General features: G+C 28.9%; 4 protein-coding genes across 4 annotated transcripts; 2 read left to right on the top strand and 2 right to left on the bottom strand.

Annotated features, from left to right (window-relative positions):
* Positions 1-4,485: 4,485 nt before the first annotated feature.
* Positions 4,486-7,707, bottom strand: EIN_108950 (furin repeat-containing protein, putative; the record flags this gene model as incomplete). Its single annotated transcript, XM_004261426.1, has 1 exon — positions 4,486-7,707. One exon carries the CDS (start codon positions 7,705-7,707, stop codon positions 4,486-4,488), a length of 3,222 nt encoding a protein of 1,073 aa, XP_004261474.1.
* A 1,675-nt stretch (positions 7,708-9,382) lies between these two features.
* Positions 9,383-13,228, top strand: EIN_108940 (170 kDa surface lectin precursor, putative; the record flags this gene model as incomplete). The annotated part of the gene is made up of 1 exon (XM_004261425.1): positions 9,383-13,228. One exon carries the CDS (start codon positions 9,383-9,385, stop codon positions 13,226-13,228), a length of 3,846 nt encoding a protein of 1,281 aa, XP_004261473.1.
* A 338-nt stretch (positions 13,229-13,566) lies between these two features.
* On the bottom strand, positions 13,567-14,640 carry EIN_108930 (hypothetical protein; the record flags this gene model as incomplete). Its single annotated transcript, XM_004261424.1, has 1 exon — positions 13,567-14,640. One exon carries the CDS (start codon positions 14,638-14,640, stop codon positions 13,567-13,569), a length of 1,074 nt encoding a protein of 357 aa, XP_004261472.1.
* A 2,808-nt stretch (positions 14,641-17,448) lies between these two features.
* EIN_108920 (hypothetical protein) lies at positions 17,449-18,402 on the top strand (the record flags this gene model as incomplete). The annotated part of the gene is made up of 1 exon (XM_004261423.1): positions 17,449-18,402. One exon carries the CDS (start codon positions 17,449-17,451, stop codon positions 18,400-18,402), a length of 954 nt encoding a protein of 317 aa, XP_004261471.1.
* Positions 18,403-18,933: the final 531 nt, after the last annotated feature.

Below are 18,933 nucleotides of genomic sequence, written 5' to 3'. Positions count from 1 at the left end.
TCTTGTATGACAGACAAGTTTGGCGAATTTGTGAAAGAGAAGGTGGAAATGAGACTGAAGTCAATTTTTATGTTGCTGCCAACAAACAGGTGTATAAATTCAAGATACAATTTAGAAATAAAATATTACTCCTTTTGGTGTCACTCCCACTCGATAACAAAAACTTGAAAACGCGATTTAATTACGATTAAAGGAAGAATTAATTGAGACAGCAAAGAATTAAATGGAGGCGTATATTTATTATGGCGTTCAGAGTGTCATTGTGATATTTCCCGAATGAAAACAAGTTTTGAAAATCAAACTTGTTGAAAATAAAGCAACACTCAATGTAACAACTATCCCAGATTTAAAGACGCCTTAAATTAGAATCTAAGGTTGATGGCGTCATCTTGTTTGTACAATTCCACACCGCATTTTTGAAATATTGGGTGTGGAATAAGCTTCTTGATCTCTTGTGGAGATGTCTTTGTTAGATTGACGAGGCGTATTAAATCAACCCCCAAAGCTGAAAAATTTTCGAAAGATCGTTTAATGAACACAGAGAAGCTGTTATGCTGTATTTCATGTCTTTTTTATTTTTTATTGTGTTAGTTTTTTAAACTTTTTTGTTCAATTATAATTTTTATTTAATATTTTTTTACATTCTTACTTGATAAATATTAACGAATTTTAATTATTCAAAAATTTAAAATATCATAATATCAAACTTCCAACAAAAAAAAACATATATTTTTAACTTGCATTATAACTAATTACTAATTATTTATTATTTATCATTTATTAGTAACTCTAATAAATAATAATTGTAATCAAAAAACACCTATATTTCTCCAAATAAGGGCTGCAAACCTCAATTAAATAATCGTTTTTTGAAAAAGAAATAATGGCATTTTATCTTTTTGGATAAAATAAAAAATCCTATTCACAAAAGAATTATTTTGCTCAATTTAAGGAAAATAATCATAAAAAATAAAAAATATGCTGTTTTGGGAATGTTTTTGAATAATATGCTCAAAACTGCACTTTATTCCGTCCTTCAAATAATAAGACCAAAAGTGTTTTGAAAAACAAATAATAACCAGAAAAAACAAATAAGAAAAATTTAAATATTAAAACCAAAAACTATTGAAAATAAAAACAAATAAGTTTTTGAGAAAAAATTTTGATTGAATGGCATAAATAAATAATAGGAAAATGTCATTGGATTGAAGTAAAATAAAAACGTTGTCATTGCATGCTGTGTTAGAACACGATATATAATTTAACATGTTCAAACCTTAAAGTAATCACTGTTTTATTGTATTTATTAAACACGAATCAGTGTATCAAATAAAACACAAAAAAAAGTTTTTATTTATTTTTTATTTCAAATATTAGCATTATTAAAACTAAAATATAAAATAAAGTGATTAAAAATCTTGACACAAATTAATTTATATGACAGTTTGTTGTTTCATTGAATGAAAATTAAAAAATATAAATTGACATTACAAGGTTGGACAATACAATATAAATATATTTATTTTTATGTTAATTTCGTTGTGTTCTAAACAGCACATTTGACAATGAAAACATGATAATAGTTTTTTATTCAAAATTAAATACAAGTTGTTAACAACTTTGAATCAACTTGTACAAAATTAAACAATTTGTTTGGACTCACACAAACAATTTATGTCATTTTAAATAATACATATTATTTATAATTAGTTGTGTGTATAATCCTTTTCCAAACATATTTAAATGGTCGTTGAATTGTTGTGTTTTATGTTACACTATGAATTATCAATTATTATCTAAAACAAATTGTCGGTGTTAAATATTATAAACATTTTCTTTTTTATTTAAATTCAAAAAGTGTTAGATTTGGGTAATCTATTTGAACATGTATTTTGAGTACATGTCAGATAACAATATACTTGCTTTTATCAGTAGTACATCATTTTGTAGAATATCTAATTAAAACACTTCAAGAATTTAGTTGTTATGATTACATAAAAAAACAAGTAATGTCTGTTGATGAAAACACAACACATCAAACAATTAAATGTTCATATTTATGTTATAAAAATTATTCAAAATAAAGATGGTTGTGATACATTACAATTTTACAAAAATTGACTTTTTTATAAACATAATAATAAAATGGTATAACATATTGTTTTTTGTCTTTTTGTTTTTTGTGTTTTTCTTTTCTGAATAAATAATCATTTATTACTATAATTTACTTAAGTATTTTTTGTTTGACATAAACGACAAACTATTACCATTAATTTAATTTACTATGTTTTAAAACTATTAAAAAACATGAATAGGGTGCGCAACCGCAAACCAATATTGCCCAAAATGCCCGTTTTTTACATTAAAAATCTATTTGCATAAGACAATCATTATTTTTCAATAATCGCAATCTGCAAATACCATGGAACTTGTAGTTCCTTTTTGAGATATGCCATTTCGACCAAAAAATCAAAAATCATCAACAAAAAGAAAAAAACCAGTTTTTATTATTATTTGCATTTTTAATTTCAAAATCATTTTCATCACCAAAAAGAAAAAATACCGATTTCTTCATCTTTTTTTACAAACCTCCAAAAAACTTTATTCTTTTACCACAAAAATATAAAATTTAATTGTAAAAAAGGGAAAAAGGAATAACTTTGAAAATAAAAGGTATTATCTTGTTTTTTAAAGCTGAGATTATTTTTAGCAAGTCTCAACTTAAAAAAAGGAAGAAATATAATTCGATAAATTGTAAAAAAAAACTAAAGTTGGTTTTTTCTCTGGCTTCGGATATAAAACTTTTCAGTTTGTCGTTGTAGACTTTGTTTAGCAATGAAGTTCTAAATGTGGTGGTTCCACACAGCTTCACATTGGGGTCAAGGAGCTTGATCAACTCGACCAAGAATGGATTTGTTACCTGTCGCCAAAAAATATTTCCAGTAATGAAAAATTTTAACAAAAGTGTGTTGAGCTCGACACTTTTTGGAGAGTAATTTTTTAATACTTCAAAATCGTCTATGTCATTTTCATCGATGTTTTCGGGGTGAAGTGAATAAAAGTGGGTTCACACAGAGGACGTTGTTCATTGAAAATTGAGGTATTTATGATATAATTTGGACTTTACTTTTTTACTTACAATTTGAACATCTCGCGTTGAAATTGCGATGTTCGGAACACTTCTTACAATCTTTTTAAAAATACTTCTAAACAAAAGAAACTTTTTTTTGAATTTTTGCATGTGTTTTTATTGATTTTTTAAATACAAGTTTTGTTTTGGGGATTAATATAATTTTAATTAAATAAACGTTTAATTTATTTAATTTTTAATTAGTTTTTTAGTTGACACTAATTGTTTTTTGCCATCTGTTAAAAGGTTTTAGTTTTTTTGAAAAAAAAAGTTAAGTGTTGATTTAAATAATCAAGTTCTTTATAGTTTACTTTCAATTGTTCAAATTTGACAAAACCGTTATTTCTTTTTTATCTTTTAAATATTTTGCATTTTTGGTTCGAAAAAGGAGTTTCTGTTTTTTTAATTGTGAATTGTGTACACGTTTCGGAAAACAGAAGAATTTTGTCTCTTTTTTACCATTTTCAGTAAATATAAAAAATTTGAGCAATATCAACTTTGTTATTATTACAAAAGAGTCTTTCTACCACTTTAGAATTTTTTACTCTTGCGATTGCGCACCCTAAACATGAAAAATTGTTATGGCTTTTCAAAACTACATGAAACTATACTTTCTATTCCTCATTATTTAAATGGTTTTCTTTTTTACCATCATTTTAGAATGTGTATAGTTTGGAAGATTTTGCGGCTAGCCATTTTTTTATCACTACTGGCTGACAAATCCTAATTAATTTATTCAACGAATTAAAAATAATAGTTCTAAACACAAATTCTGACTGAAAATATTTAAAAATTAAGACGGGTTAGCCACCAGTTGAATCCGGTTTGCAGCCCTGCTCCAAATATAAAATATAAAATTAAATGTGAAACTATAACAAAAATATTGAAAAACTAATGATAATTTAACAACAATTTATTATCTAAAAATAATTTCTACACTTTTTTTTCAAAAGGAACCATTTATAATTATTTTATTAATTTTGTATTCTATAATTTATTAAAATGTTAATTGAATAATTCACTTTTTTAAAATATCTAAACGATATTATTAGCATGGTTGATAAAATAAAATAAAACAATTATAATTTGTATATCAGAAACATATCACTGATAATAAATTAGTGTCACACTTGATGGTATAGTATCACTACTAAAGCAATGGCATTGACAGAAAAAACCACAAATAATTTATTATAATTGCTTATTACTTAATAAATTAAAAGTGTAAAAACACATAAGAATCATATTGCGATAATTGTTGTGTTGTTATAGATTGAACTTTCAAAATAAAGAACCTTGTTATTGTTTTTTAAAATAATTTCTGATAAAAATAACATCAAAATAAAACTTTGTTTTTAGAACAAAAGTGCAAGAGCAATAGTCACCATAATAATTACCATTTTAATTGCTCCATTACACTTTCCCGAAGTTTTATTAAGTGTATACCCATCTTTGCATTTACTGCATGAGTCTTTTCCATCACAAAGTACGCATCCACTGATATGTCTGTCACAAGGCACACAAGCTCCCCATGATGTCGTGTAATAACCTTCTTTGCATACACATTCGCCTCCTTTAGGTTCAAAATACTCTGCATTACACACAGAGCATTTTTCTGTACTACACGAAGAACAGAATTCATTCAATTTGTCTTTACATGGATCGCAAGTCTGAGTTTTTGTGTCGTAAACATATCCTTCAATGCACACACATGTTCCATCAACAGGAGTTTCCTTAAAGAAATTTTCAACAGCACATTTAACGCACTTCGTTTGGTCTTCACATACTTTGCAATTCTTCGAACACGTCAAACAGCTTTCTCCACTTAGATAATACCCATCATTACATCCTTCGCACATCTTCCCTGGAACCGGCTTGCGGTTTACATCAATGCATTTTTCACAGTCCGTTGCACTTGTACAATTCTCACATTTACTGTCACATTGTTTACATTTATCAGTGTCCAAGTAATACCCTTTGACACACTTTTCACATGTAAAACCAGTTCTAAAAGTCGCTGGATCACAAACAGTGCAATGCTCTTTATCAGTACAAACATTGCAATTTTCAGCGCATTGTTCACAATTGCCATTGGAGTCTAAAAACCTGTTAGTGTCTTTGCATGTGGTACAATTTGTTGTTGGTTCTCTCAAGACATCAACACACTCGGTACAATGGACGTAAATGCCGTTTCCATAGTCACAATTGCCTTTGCAAACCTTTCGATCATTGGGGCAAGCAACACATGTATTGGTATTTGGATCAAGGTAGACACCATTTTCACATTCACAGTTTGGTATCTGTTTGCCATTCTTACAACCCAGACATTCTATTTTTTCATCTTTAATTTCACAACCATTGCAAACACTTGGACATCTTGCACATGTTCCATCAGTTGAATTAAATGTGTACCCTTCTTTGCAGGTAGTACAATATTTCGTTGGGTTTGAAGTGGGTCCTAAAATAGCATTGCCATCTTTACATTGAGTGCAAGCAGTTTTATCACATGTTAAACACCCAATTCCATGGTCGCACACTTTACAATCTTTTGCTTCGTCCAAATAATATCCATCAACACATTGCGAACACTGTGTTAGTCCGTATCCAATTGCCATATGTTCTTTATCACATTCCAAACAATTGATTTGTTTGTTTTGAACAATGTATTTATTTTCTGTTGAACATCCTTCAATTTTCTCGACACAGACATCTATCTTATTAGCTTCAGTTACAAAGTTTGTTTTACATTCACATTTATTTGCTGGATCTCTTCCTTGTCCTTCATAAGGTTCTGGTTGACATGTCTTACAAGTCACTTCAGTTTTACCAGTTTCCAAGACACAAGTTGCGCATTTCTCTGGGCACCTTTCACATTTGTCATCTTTCAAATAAGTTCCCTTTGGACAGACACATTTTCCTTCTGATGTGTATTTTGCTCCAGTTGCACAGAGTGTGCAATGTTTACCATTTGCACTTTCAATACATCCTTCAAGGTTAGACATTTTTGTACAATCTGTAAACGTTGAGGCATTTGTTTGATAATATCCATTTTTACACATACAATTTTTGGTCACGTCTCTATTGCTTTTCGCGCACTCTATTTCAGTTTTACCAGTGGTTTGTGTTTTGTACATGTAACTTCTTCTCAGTATCGGATTGCATTTACTTCCAGGGTTGGTAGTTTCATTATATGCAGGTACCAACTCTTCAAAGAAAGAATTGACTCCTTTGTACTTACAGAATTTATAAGTTGTGTCATAAGTACCAACAATTTCTAAAATATTGTCGGTTGGAGTTAAAATGCATTTTCCGTTTAATAAAACACCACTTGGGCTTCCATTGTTAAAAGCGCATTTGTAACAAGTTACACCATCATCAGCACATTGGGCGCAATTTTCATCTTCACATGGTTCTGCTTTGGTAGACTTCCAGTTATCATACAAAGAACTTCCAGGCATTGGTGTGTCCTCAGTTAAACAATCCATAAAATGTCCTTTGCATTTTTTGCACGAATAAACTTTTGTTTCTATATTATAATCAAGATAATATCCAGCCTTGCAAGTTGGGCTTCCAGAAGACATCTCTAACCCACCATTTGCAAATAGATTACATTCGCCATTAAGTGCAAAATATCCATCTTCGCAAATCCCACATTTTCCATCAGATTTAAATTCAACACAGTGATTAGAAACACATTTACTTCCCACTACTTTACATCGCATGCTACATTGGATACATTTATTGGCATCGTACAATTCGCACAAACTATCGTATTGTTTATTTTCTTCTCCGCTCACTTCACACATTGTACATTTTCCTTTATCATTAAAATAATAACCTTCTCTACAAGAAGTGCAAATTACATCATTAGACGTTTCTTTGAGTATATTACAGTTTTCGTCTTTTTTAACACATGTTTTAGATGATAGATAATACCCAACATCACACTTCAAACAGTTGTCGCCATTCTGTCTAATACATCCTTCAATCACCTTTAGTTCGTATTGACAATGGAGTTTATCACTATCTATTGTCTTGTTACCAAAGCATTTCAAACAAACTTGTTTGCCTTCTTTTATTCCAGAAAGAGCACAATTTGTTTTATCAAAAACTTCATTTCCATTTGGAGCAGCTTCGCATGCATCCATATTTACATTTGTTGCAAGTCCTTGTCCACAATACTTGCATTTCTTTGTTTTTGTTCCACTTCCCGAATCAAAGGTACTCACACATTGCTTGCATGTGTCAACATCACTGTTAAAAGAACAAGTACAAGTACCTGATTTATCACAACTGTTGCACCCATAATCACAAAATTTGCATTCATTGCTACTCAAATACACATAGGGATCAGTAACATTACAATTTGTTGAATCATAAACACATTTTCCATCTTCAAGTTTGAAATAACTATTCTCACACTCAATACAATTGATTGTGTTAGTGGGATTTCCATCTTTATCAAGTATTCTTGTAAATTTTTTACAATTTTGGTGAGTCTCTCTGGGTTCCTTATCTCCTACCTTTAAAAAGGGATCTGCGTTTACCAAAAGTATTGCAAATAAGGTTAAAAACATTTGAATATTTCAGTTTCATTTTTTAATAAATTGGAACAACTTTTTTTTTACAATTTTACAAAGCAAAATTATTTTGAAAAGTTTATATTTTCATTCAAACTCCTTATCTCTTTTGGTTATTAAAAACAGAATAGAACACAACTCCAATCATCAAAATGACATGTTTTTCTTCGTAACTTAACTTTTGTGAAAATGACAATTTACTAAAGTGATTCGGCTATTTAAAACGACTTTTTTTATGGTTTGGAAATTAATTTTATCACATCAAAAATAAGAAACAATTTGCTTAATAACTGTATTAATGGTTATAATATTAAAATATGTTTTGGGTGAGTACTTTAAAAAACTTGGAAACTGATTTACAACTTTATTCTTGCCTCATTGAAATTGCATCTTTTAAATTTTGATGATTTTTAAATAAATATAATATAGTGGCCAAAAACAAGTATCAATAAAACATTGAAAAGTTTTTTTGTTTTAAAATTATTGATTATTTTATTGCAACGAAAAAATAAACATCTTTGTTTTAATATAATTGTTGTTTCATTTTATTTTACAATTTATATGGTACAAATAATTGTGTTTTGTCATTTCATTTGCGTTTTATAAAAATAATAATGTAATTTACCATTTTATTGTTTTAATTTTTTTTATAACAAGATTGGTTGGCAGACTTTGTTGAAAATAATTAAATTTTATCTGAAACCAATATTTCCATTCAATCAACAAAAATAGTTATAAAAAATTGTTTTGTATTATTAAAGTACTAAACAGTTTAGTAATACACATATAGCTTTTAAATATTTTTAGTTGTTTTTCTTATGATTAAAAACCAAATTAATAACATGTTCTTAATGAGTAGAAAACAATATAATCAAAAAATAAAACAAATTGGTTTACAATATGGCATATTTTACACAAAACATTTGGTTTTCTAATTTATGATAATGGTAAATAATGTAATTGATTACTGTTCGTATTCTAATAACTTTTAAATAATAATAAATTATCTGACCAAATAGTTTTCTTTCTCCTCAAAAATTTTAAAGATAATTACAATTATACTCAATGATTTTCTTTTTAGAAAAAATTTAATAAAATTCACTTCTAGACATTTTAGAAATATTCTAATAAAATAATTCAATTAATTATAAAATAATAAAAAATTAACCATGTTATGTTTTAAAAAAGAAAACAAACTTAATTGTTATTTAATAAACATAAAAAAATAAAATATGTAAATAACTTTCTTTAATAAAATATATATTTTTTGGTATGTATATTTAGTTAATATTTTTTTTATAAAATATTTAGTAAAAATTATACTATAAACATAACTTGATGTTGGTTTGAAAAACTCAGCTTAATTGTTATAAACTCAAGAAATGATTAAGTTTTACCATGTTTATTCAATATAACAGTTTTAATCATTTTTTGTTTCAATGTTGTCAATTTAAACTTAATAAACCACTTTGAAACGCCCTTTTGTTTGGGGAACCAAAAATACTGTATTTTCAAACCACAAAACTATTGTTTGTACAAATGGACCTTAAATCGTAACAAATAACAATAACAATAAAAAAGAATAATCGATTTACTTGTTAAAATAGTTTTAGAAAACCCCTATATTTTTCAGTAAGGAATATAAAGTAATTTTATAACGATTTAATCATTCATGTTTATTATTCTCTCAACATTATTATTGTTTTTAACAAATGCTGACCTTCTTAACGATTTCAGTGGCGATGTCGACATTTATGATATTGGTAGAATTGGAAGAGGAAAGAATGCTGGTATGTGGCAACATTCTTTTGATAATGGAGTAGACATCTTCTATTACCTTGCGATGCAGCCATGGAGACACTTTGTTTGGACACAAAAAGAAAACAATATATGGGTAACAAATACTATGAACGAAGATAACAACATTGACTTGTCTAGAAATCCGGACTTGGACAAATATCCAGATCAAGACTTTTGCCAAAAGGACTATGGATATGCAATTCAAAAATTCGAAATTGATTGGGACAGAGTGCCCACTTCTGATGATAAGATGATACCAGTAAATGTAAATGGACAGAATTGTTATCAATATGCTGCTAAAAGCCCACTTGTCAACATCATATTAAGTAAGAAAAGAAATTCTGTGCTGAACAATGATTACACTATTTGTAGATTTGATTTTATTGGAGGAAAGTCGATCACGTTTAGAAGTTTCAATGGATATGATTCAAAGTTTATTGAAGACTATCAGACAAACACCACTTCAAAGTGTAAGAAGTCTTTTACACCAAATAATGTAGTATCAGAGATGGTTATAGTCTGGGGAATTTCAGACAAAGGCGTGTTGAAGTCGGCTCAAGACGCATTTAATAATCACATCCAACTCTCTTCAGTCACCAACGATGTAACCATTTACTATTTAAAAGGAGAAGCTTACGCTTCAATCAAAAAACCACTTGCACAAATCAACGGACTTTTTTTGTCTTCTTTTGAACCAGCAAAGGGTAAGGTTGACACTCTCATTGTTGCTGCACAAAGAGACTTGGCACCAAAGGTAAAATCTGGTACAATACAGAGAGGGACCATCTTTGTGTTAACTGATGAAGGGATCAACACTGCTTTCAACGCAAAAACTAGTTTTGATGATGCAGGATTGACAGTTCATGTTGTATCACTAAACAGACAAGGTCCTGCGATGACAGCTAAATTGACAACACTTTTGTCGCTTGGAGACCATTTCCATGAAACTACAGAACCTTCAAAAATACCACAGATGATCAATGAAGCATTTGATGGTATCAGAGCTAATTTGACCCAAAGATGTGATAAAAACAAGTGTAATGGTTTTTGTGATGCAAAGAATAGATGCACGTGTCCAATGTGTTGTGAAAACACCTGTTTCTATACATACTGTGATACAAAAACAGCTACATGCATGCCTTGGCCACCAGCTAAACCAAAAGCCAAGACTTCCTGTCCCGCTGATTGTGTAGGAGACCGTGTATGCAAGGACCTTGAAGGATGTGTTTACTCAAGGTATAACGAATCATGTCGACCACCAGTTTCGTGTATGACTGCAACATGCCCAGACAACAAAGTCACTTCGAAATGTGCCCTAAAAGATAACTGCCAACTTGATGACCAACCAGCAGCAGACGGTTATTGTTACACTTACAAGTGTGATACCAAATCTGGTTACTGTGTTAAGGATCAAAAAGGAAAAGAAAAATGCCCAATAAAGACGTCAAAATGCCAGCAGTACAAGTGCAGTGCCGACTTATCTTGCACACTCGAAAAGAAGGTCTGTGTGAAAACAATACCGTATGTCGAAATGGATTGCTATGAGGCAAGGTGCAACGAAAAAACGGGTCAATGTGAGAATAGATTAACTTGCGACAAATATTCCCAATGCGGTGGGTCTGTCACCGAGTCAAAGTGCAGATGCAACGCAGATACAAATAATTTATGTGAATGTGACCAGAACCCCAATGGAAATTACTGCCAAGATGGAACACAAATCTGCGACTACACAACCGACAATCCTCACTGTATTACATCAACATGTAAGGAGGATTTGATAAACAAAGATTGCATGAAAGCAACATGCAATGAGAAAACTGGAAAGGTAGAGTATGTACCAATTGAATGTAAACAAGAAGTTGCTTATGCAAATGACGATTCAAAAGAAAAATGTAAAAATATGTGGGGTTATACATGCAAGGACAATGCTTGTGTTTTGACACAGCTTAAGACTGACAGTGAGCTCTTTGTTAATTGTGGTGTATGTAAACTTGTTAACAACAAAGTGCAATACACCGAGTCATGTTCTTCCTCAAAAAGTTCTTGTGGATCATTTGCGGGTTCTTGTGTTAATGGAAAGTGTATATTTCCAAATGAAATAGATTCTGTGATTGTTGAACCACAAAAATTCTGCAAAGAGTGTATCTCACTTGAATGTGGACAGGACGACTCTGCTTATACATACACTTACGACAACATAACTGCCAAATGCTCTTACACAGTCAAAGCGATTCCACAATGCGCTGTCTGCACTGACAACAAGTATCAATCAAACTGTATTGACAAAACAGTCACGCCAACTTGGACTTCTGAGAGTGGCGTTAGTATTAAATACAGCATTCCCAAAGATTGTAAAAACAACCAGTGTTTCCCGCGCTACCCTCTCAATTGCCAAGAAGAAGATCTCTTTGGTGAAATCTTTAAGAAGTTTGGTGACTGTATGGATTTAATCAATTACAAGTATCATTACTCTGATAAATTTGATCCGTTCAACTTTGGTTACGGGTATCCACAATCAGAAGAATTTATGGCAGAAGCCGATAAGGAGGCGTACTGTGAATGGACATTTTCTAAAAGTGATTGCAAACAATGTGTTATCAAACCAAGTGGTGGTGAAGTTGAAGAAAAAGAATTTCAAGTTGTGAATGAATGTCCAAAGGAACAAAATGGAGTTCAATATCTTTGTTTAGAAAATGAGTGTGTAGTCGACCCCGATTTCAAATGCAAACCAAAAAATTGTTCTGTTGAAGCACTCGAGAACGGTAACTGCAAATTCGTTTACAATCTTTGTGATAATGCGACAAAGTTATTAGAAGAGACAAGACAAAAGATATATGATAAGACTGACATTGTCATGCGTTCGATGCCATGCGACTCGACCGTCTGTGTAAATCAAAACAGATGTCCTTCATTTGCAGACGACAATGTATGTGCACAAACTGCGGAAAATGTTGACTATGGTTGCAGACGACCAACCTTTACATGTGATGCTAATAATGGGTTTTACTGCAAATTTATTGAATTTAACAAAAATGATCCATTGGAGGACACTGAATACTTCAGAGAACAATCAAATGTAAAATTGAATAATTTGTGCTACAGATACGAATGTGTTGAGACTTGTGAAGGTGGATCACCAACATATAAAGAAAGCTTGGAAGCAGGAACAGTAAAGTGTAAACATTACTGGAACAAAACTTATGACAACTCAGAACCAATCCCAAGAAATTTGTGTGAAGACGCAAAATGCAATCCATTAACAGGAGAGGTCGAATATAGAGACAAACAATGCATTGTATCAGAAGAGTTCCCAACACTGACATCAAACCAGGCCAGATGCTTCTACTGCCAATGTTCGTATATTGATGGAGGAGCTTCACTTGTCATGTTTGCAGATACTGAAACCGAACATTACCAACTCGATGCATGTGGTAACTGTATGGTGATGAACCAGTCCGACTTGACACAACAACTGAACGAAAAGGTACTCTGCATTCTTGCTGGTGAAATCAACAACTCTGGTGCCATTGCAGCTGCAACTACCGTCGCTGCTGTCGTTGTCGCACTTGTGGTTGCTCTCATCGCCGTCTCTATTGGTCTTTTCAAGACTTATCAATTGGTTAGCTCCGCTATGAAAAACGTAGTGAACGTTGCAAATGAAAATGCCCAGTTTAAGGCAGCAGATAACGAAGCAGCCAATACCAACTTCAACGAGTAAAAAAAGCCCAATAATTGAAGTTTTCTTTACTTTTTTTGTTCAACTTCTTATAATTTATTAAAAACAATTAAAAATTTGTGTGTTATATTTTTTAAAAGTAAATTAAAAATTAATATTAAAATAAACATTTTTGTTAACACTTAAAACATTAAGTTTTATGTTGAAATGTTATATTGGGATACAATAACTTTTTGTTTTTGTGTATTGTAATGTAATTCACAAAAACGTAAAATTATTGAAAATATCTTGATTTTTAAAAAATATTTTTTTCAATGTTATTTTATAAATTGGTGTAAACATTGTTTATATTACATTTATAATTAAAATAAATTAAATATTCATTTAACATCCTTTATTTTTGTTGAATACCCATCATTGTCAATGGAAAACCCTTTTGCCAGATATTTGTGCCTCAACACAGGTGAGCATCCCGTCACACTTGTAAACAGCTTCTTTTTAGACACATCATAAGTAGCTGTTCCTCTTTCTCTAAAACAGAATCTTTGTGTGCACCTTTCAAGAGTGCTGTTAGTTTCTGGTCTATTGTAGTAATAAGAATAGTAGATGTGGTTGTGCAGAATCTGATCGTAGAACCATTTCTTCCACTTAGTTGTATCAATGTTGTCTTTGTACAACTTCAAATATTGGTACACCTTTTCAGACCCACCAAAGACAGTGCCAACGTTGACCAATAACGACTTGTTGCTTCGGAACTCTTCAGAAACACGTTTTCCATATGTGTAATTCATCACATTGAAATTTCCTCGTTCTGTGAAATCAATACAATTTATTTGATCGTAATTACACTCAGCAACAAAGTTGATTTGTTCTTCACTAAAAGTGGAGAAGAAGTCCGCAAATATAAAAACATCTCGTTGGTCACTGACTAACACCCTCTCATATTTGTGACGATTTTCTCTCATAAATTCTTCAAATGCAATAAACCGCCTTGTCGCGTCTTGTCCTGTCACGTTTGTTGTGATTTTCATTTTAACAACTTTAAATCCATTGGCATCAGAAATCTTGAAAAACTCTGGAATTTCAAGACCTTCAAGTAACAATACGACTTTGTCGGCATGTGGTATTGATGATTTGGCGAGTCCCATTGAGAGTATTGTGTCGGCTCTTATTTTTCTCCAGTAATTGATGTCTTTAAAACCAACAGCAGACAGCCAAAGATCTTTTTTGTTGTGTGGTTTGTATTTGAACACTTCATGACATATGCCTGAATAATTGAAATTTTCAACATTTATTTTCCCATTAGAAAAGTAATGTGGAACATCTTTAGAAACGTTGTATTTCTTATTAATCTTGTTTTTTGATAAATGTGAAGTGGTGTCAAATGTTAAAATAATGAAGAATATCAATGATATCAGTGAGAATATTATTATACATGAATTTGAATAGGTCATTCTTTTAATTATTAGATGTGTTTTGGTTGTTTTTTAAAAGTTAGTTATTGGTATTTTTTTCGTAACAAATTGGTTATCAAATTTTTTGAAGTTGGTTTGATTCAATTATTCTTTATAATTCTTGTTAATATACTAAAACATTTTTTATACTTTTTAAATTGTTAAATAGTGACTATTTTTATAGGTACGTGGTTAGACAAAAGATTTAAGGAAGTTGTTATTTTTAATAAAAATATGATTATTAATTAAAATAAAAAATCACATGTCTAACCATGATAGGTAATAAATGTATTTGATATTTTTTATGTTATATCTTTAGGTTAAATTAACTATATTTTTAAATAATATCACAAATAGAAGAGGTTTTTTAAACATATTTTAATTATTTATATCACTTTTTATTGTTAAATTGTTTTTATATCTTTTATATATATGTACTTTAAATCATTGTGTCTTTGGCTATTATTATAGAAAAAAACTTTTTACAAAGAAAATCCTTTAATTAATTTGATGCGACTATATCTCATTTCAAACAGAGTGTCCAAAAAAATGATTTTTCCCAAATTATCATTTTGTTTTTTATATTACAATTTAAAATATCTATAAAAACAGGAGTATTAGTCAAAACACTTAACTTGGGACTTATCTTAATTTTTTGGACATTCTGTTTCAAAGGATTTTAAACGTGTTTTAATTAGAAACAAAATCTATATAAAAATAATTGTCTTCTTAAATAGTGTGCGCAACCGTGAGAGTAATTTTTCATTTTTATGAAATCTTTTTTTTCATTGTAAAAAATAGTGAAATATGTCAATTTATTTTTTTATTGATAAAAATGAGCACACTTTGTAAAATCTGTCTTAATATTGAAACGTGTGAACAGTATTCTATAAAAAGTAAATAAACTTTTTATTTGTTTCAAAAGTTGATAAAAAAACAAATAATAATTAAAAACAACATTTTTGATATTTTGTATTTTATAAAAGACAATTTAGAACAATTGAAAAAATAAGATAACAAAAAAAGTTATATAATTTATTAGATAAAAAATTGACAGCAAATTTTTTAATTTGGTATAAACAACACATTGTTGTTTTTATTTCCAACTTTATTGTAAAATTCTTTAAATATAACACAAGCAACATAATAATGAAATTACAATTGGACCTAAAAACATTAAGACACCGTTTAAAATGCTATATGAATAGTGTATTGATAAACATGGTATACACAAAAAAATGAATTAACAATTGATTTTTTAATAAAATGATATGAGTCATTTTTAATTTATTGTAATTAAAGACGACTTTGACATTTTATTGATTCAACTAAATACAACAGTTAAAACAAGAAGTTTTCGTTTAAAGAGATCAATTTGTATGTGGTAATAAAAATAAATAATAAAAACAAAGATGATTAATTGTTGAAATGTCTATAAAAAGATTGTTATAACAATCTCTGTATGTTCCAACAACTTACAACCACAAGAGACTATTGTCTTTTTGTTGAAGTTATTAATGTGTATATAATTATCAATGAGCAAAAAAATAAACAAAAAACAAAATAATATAGAAAATTTGATAATTATTATTAAGGAAAGAAATTTGGTGTTGTTTATTTGCTATCGATAATATTGTATCATAATGTAGATAAAATTTAAATATGACACATGTTTTGGTGGTTATCACTTCAACAATAAAATATTTATTAATTTAATCGGAAAATTTATTGAAAAAATAATAATAATCATGAAAAACGCAAAAAAGTTGTCAAACAACTTATAATATCATGTGAATGATCAAACTAAATATTTGCATATAAAATATAAAACAAAAGAAAGAAACAATATCATTTAATTGTCTTTTTAACTAGATTTATAATGTTGTTGTAGTTTAACGAGTACTGTTATACCAAATACTTATTTTACTTATATTTTGGCTTGTTTTCTTTGTTTTTAAATGTCAACAATAATGAAAAGTATTGTTGTTGTCATAATATAAAGTCAATATAACAATTATATGAAATTGTTGAAAACATTGAAATAATATCATTTATTCGTGGTGGTAAAAAAGCGCAAATATTGGATTTTTAATTAAAATGCTTAATAATTTTGGCATTAAAGTTTTAAAGTAAAAATGTAAATTATAAAACTAAAATGCATAATAACAAAAATAATATTATTTTTTGGTTCGTTTTTTAGCTTTGATTTTTTGGTTGTTATGGCAGATCTTTTAAATGATATTTCAGATTTCGATATTTTGAAGATCACGATTAGTTGTAAAAATAAAACGATTATAGCAAAGTATAATTTTGTGTTAAAAAACGGGCAAACAGCAAATATTTTGTCAACGGTTGCGCACCCTATTCTTAAATAATGTTATTTTACATTATATTATATTTGTTTTTATTTAAATAAATATGATCGAAATTGATATTTATATCTTGTTGGGTTTTTGATTGTGATTATTTTCTTTAAATTGAGCAAAAAAATTCTTTTGTGAATAGGATTTTTTATTTTATCCAAAAAGATAAAATGCCATTTTTTCTTTTTCAAAAACGGTTATTTAATTGAGGTTTGCAGCCCTGTTTGAAAATAACAACAAAACAACTATCAAAGAAATGATTAATTCTCTATCATTTGTTTTCAAAATATGTTATTTGTATTTTAATTATTATTTTTTATTTAAATATAACATTCTTATAGTATTATTAAATAACATTCATTGATAAATGATTTATAAAATTACCAATAAAATCAATTAAAAGTATTTATTAATAATTAAACGACGAATAACTAAGAATATCAAAATGTCTCAACTTTCTGGTTATCACATTATGATAGTCTCGAAGAATTTCAAGACTATCAGAGACTTTATTAACTTAGAGTTGGTGTGCAAGAAGTTTAATGGTAACATGGAGAAGTTTCACTTCAACCCAATTCCGTTGAATTCCAAAACATTTAGAAACTTTCCAAACATCGAGACACTTCACTTGTGGGATGTAACGGACGAGAATTTTGGCAACGGATTTATGATCAACACAGAAGAAAATGAAGATAGTGAAAATAAAGGTGTTTTGAAGAGAGAGTTATATCGAATTATTGTTTGGTTTGATGTTGATTTCGAAACTGTTGACAAAAACAATAGTCGAAACATCGAGTTTAAAAATGTAACTTACACTCAAAATAATAGAGAGAAATATGGTAATAACATTCCATCAAGTGTAATATCAATTGGTGAAGAATGTTTCTATGGATGTAGTAGTCTAACGAGTGTTACAATACCATTAGGTGTGATATATATGAATGAATTTAGTTTTGGTAATTGTATTAATCTAAGCAGTATTACGATACCACTTAGTGTGAAATCACTTGGTGATCAGTGTTTCCGTCAATGTAGCAGTTTAAGCAGCATGATAATACCATCAAGTGTGACTTATATTGGTGATAGTTGTTTTAGTGGATGTATTAATCTTAGCAGTGTCACAATTCCTTCGAGTGTCACATCAATTAATTATAATTGTTTCAGTGAATGTAGTAGTCTTAACAGTGTGACAATACCTTCAGGCGTGTCATTAATTGAAGAATATTGTTTCAGTTGGTGCGATAATCTAAGTAGCGTGATAATACCATCTAGTGTTACATCAATAGGAAATTATTGTTTCATTGGATGTGGTAATCTAAGTAGTGTGACAATACCACTGAGTATGATATCACTTGGTGATCGGTGTTTCCCATCAAACACTGTCGTTTATCGAAATTAATTTAATAATTAATTATTACTTATTTGTTTAAAAATAAATGAACTAAAAATTATAAAAAATAAAACAATATTTAATTTTATATATACTAAATTTTAAGTTCTGGTTTGATGTAACATTTATAAAAAACACACTTTTTATTTTTATGGTATACATTTAATAAGTCTAACACTCTTTGATCATACAAATGATTTATAATATATATTTTATAATAATGTAAAATAATGCCTTAATGGTTTTACCTTTAAAACCATGAAAAAAGTAGTCGTTGTTTATTGCAAATAACACAAATAACATATAATAAAATATTTTTTTAAAAAATAGAATAATGAAAAACAAAAAATCCCCATAAAACAGTAACTTACTTAAATTATTAAAAACTCATATCAGTGTATTTTGTGTTTTGTCGGTGGATATAATAAATAACTCTATTTGAATAACTCATTGAAATTGTACTTTTCATATTGAATATAAATAAACATTTTGAGTGGATAAACTAATACGTAATAATTATCAATTACATGACACAAAATG

Source organism: Entamoeba invadens, assembly GCF_000330505.1.
Source record: "Entamoeba invadens IP1 unplaced genomic scaffold scaff_1105074726495, whole genome shotgun sequence".
Taxonomy (NCBI): domain Eukaryota; phylum Evosea; order Mastigamoebida; family Endamoebidae; genus Entamoeba; species Entamoeba invadens.
The sequence above is the reverse complement of the archived record's forward strand: the minus strand, read 5'-3'. Positions and strand labels throughout refer to the sequence as shown.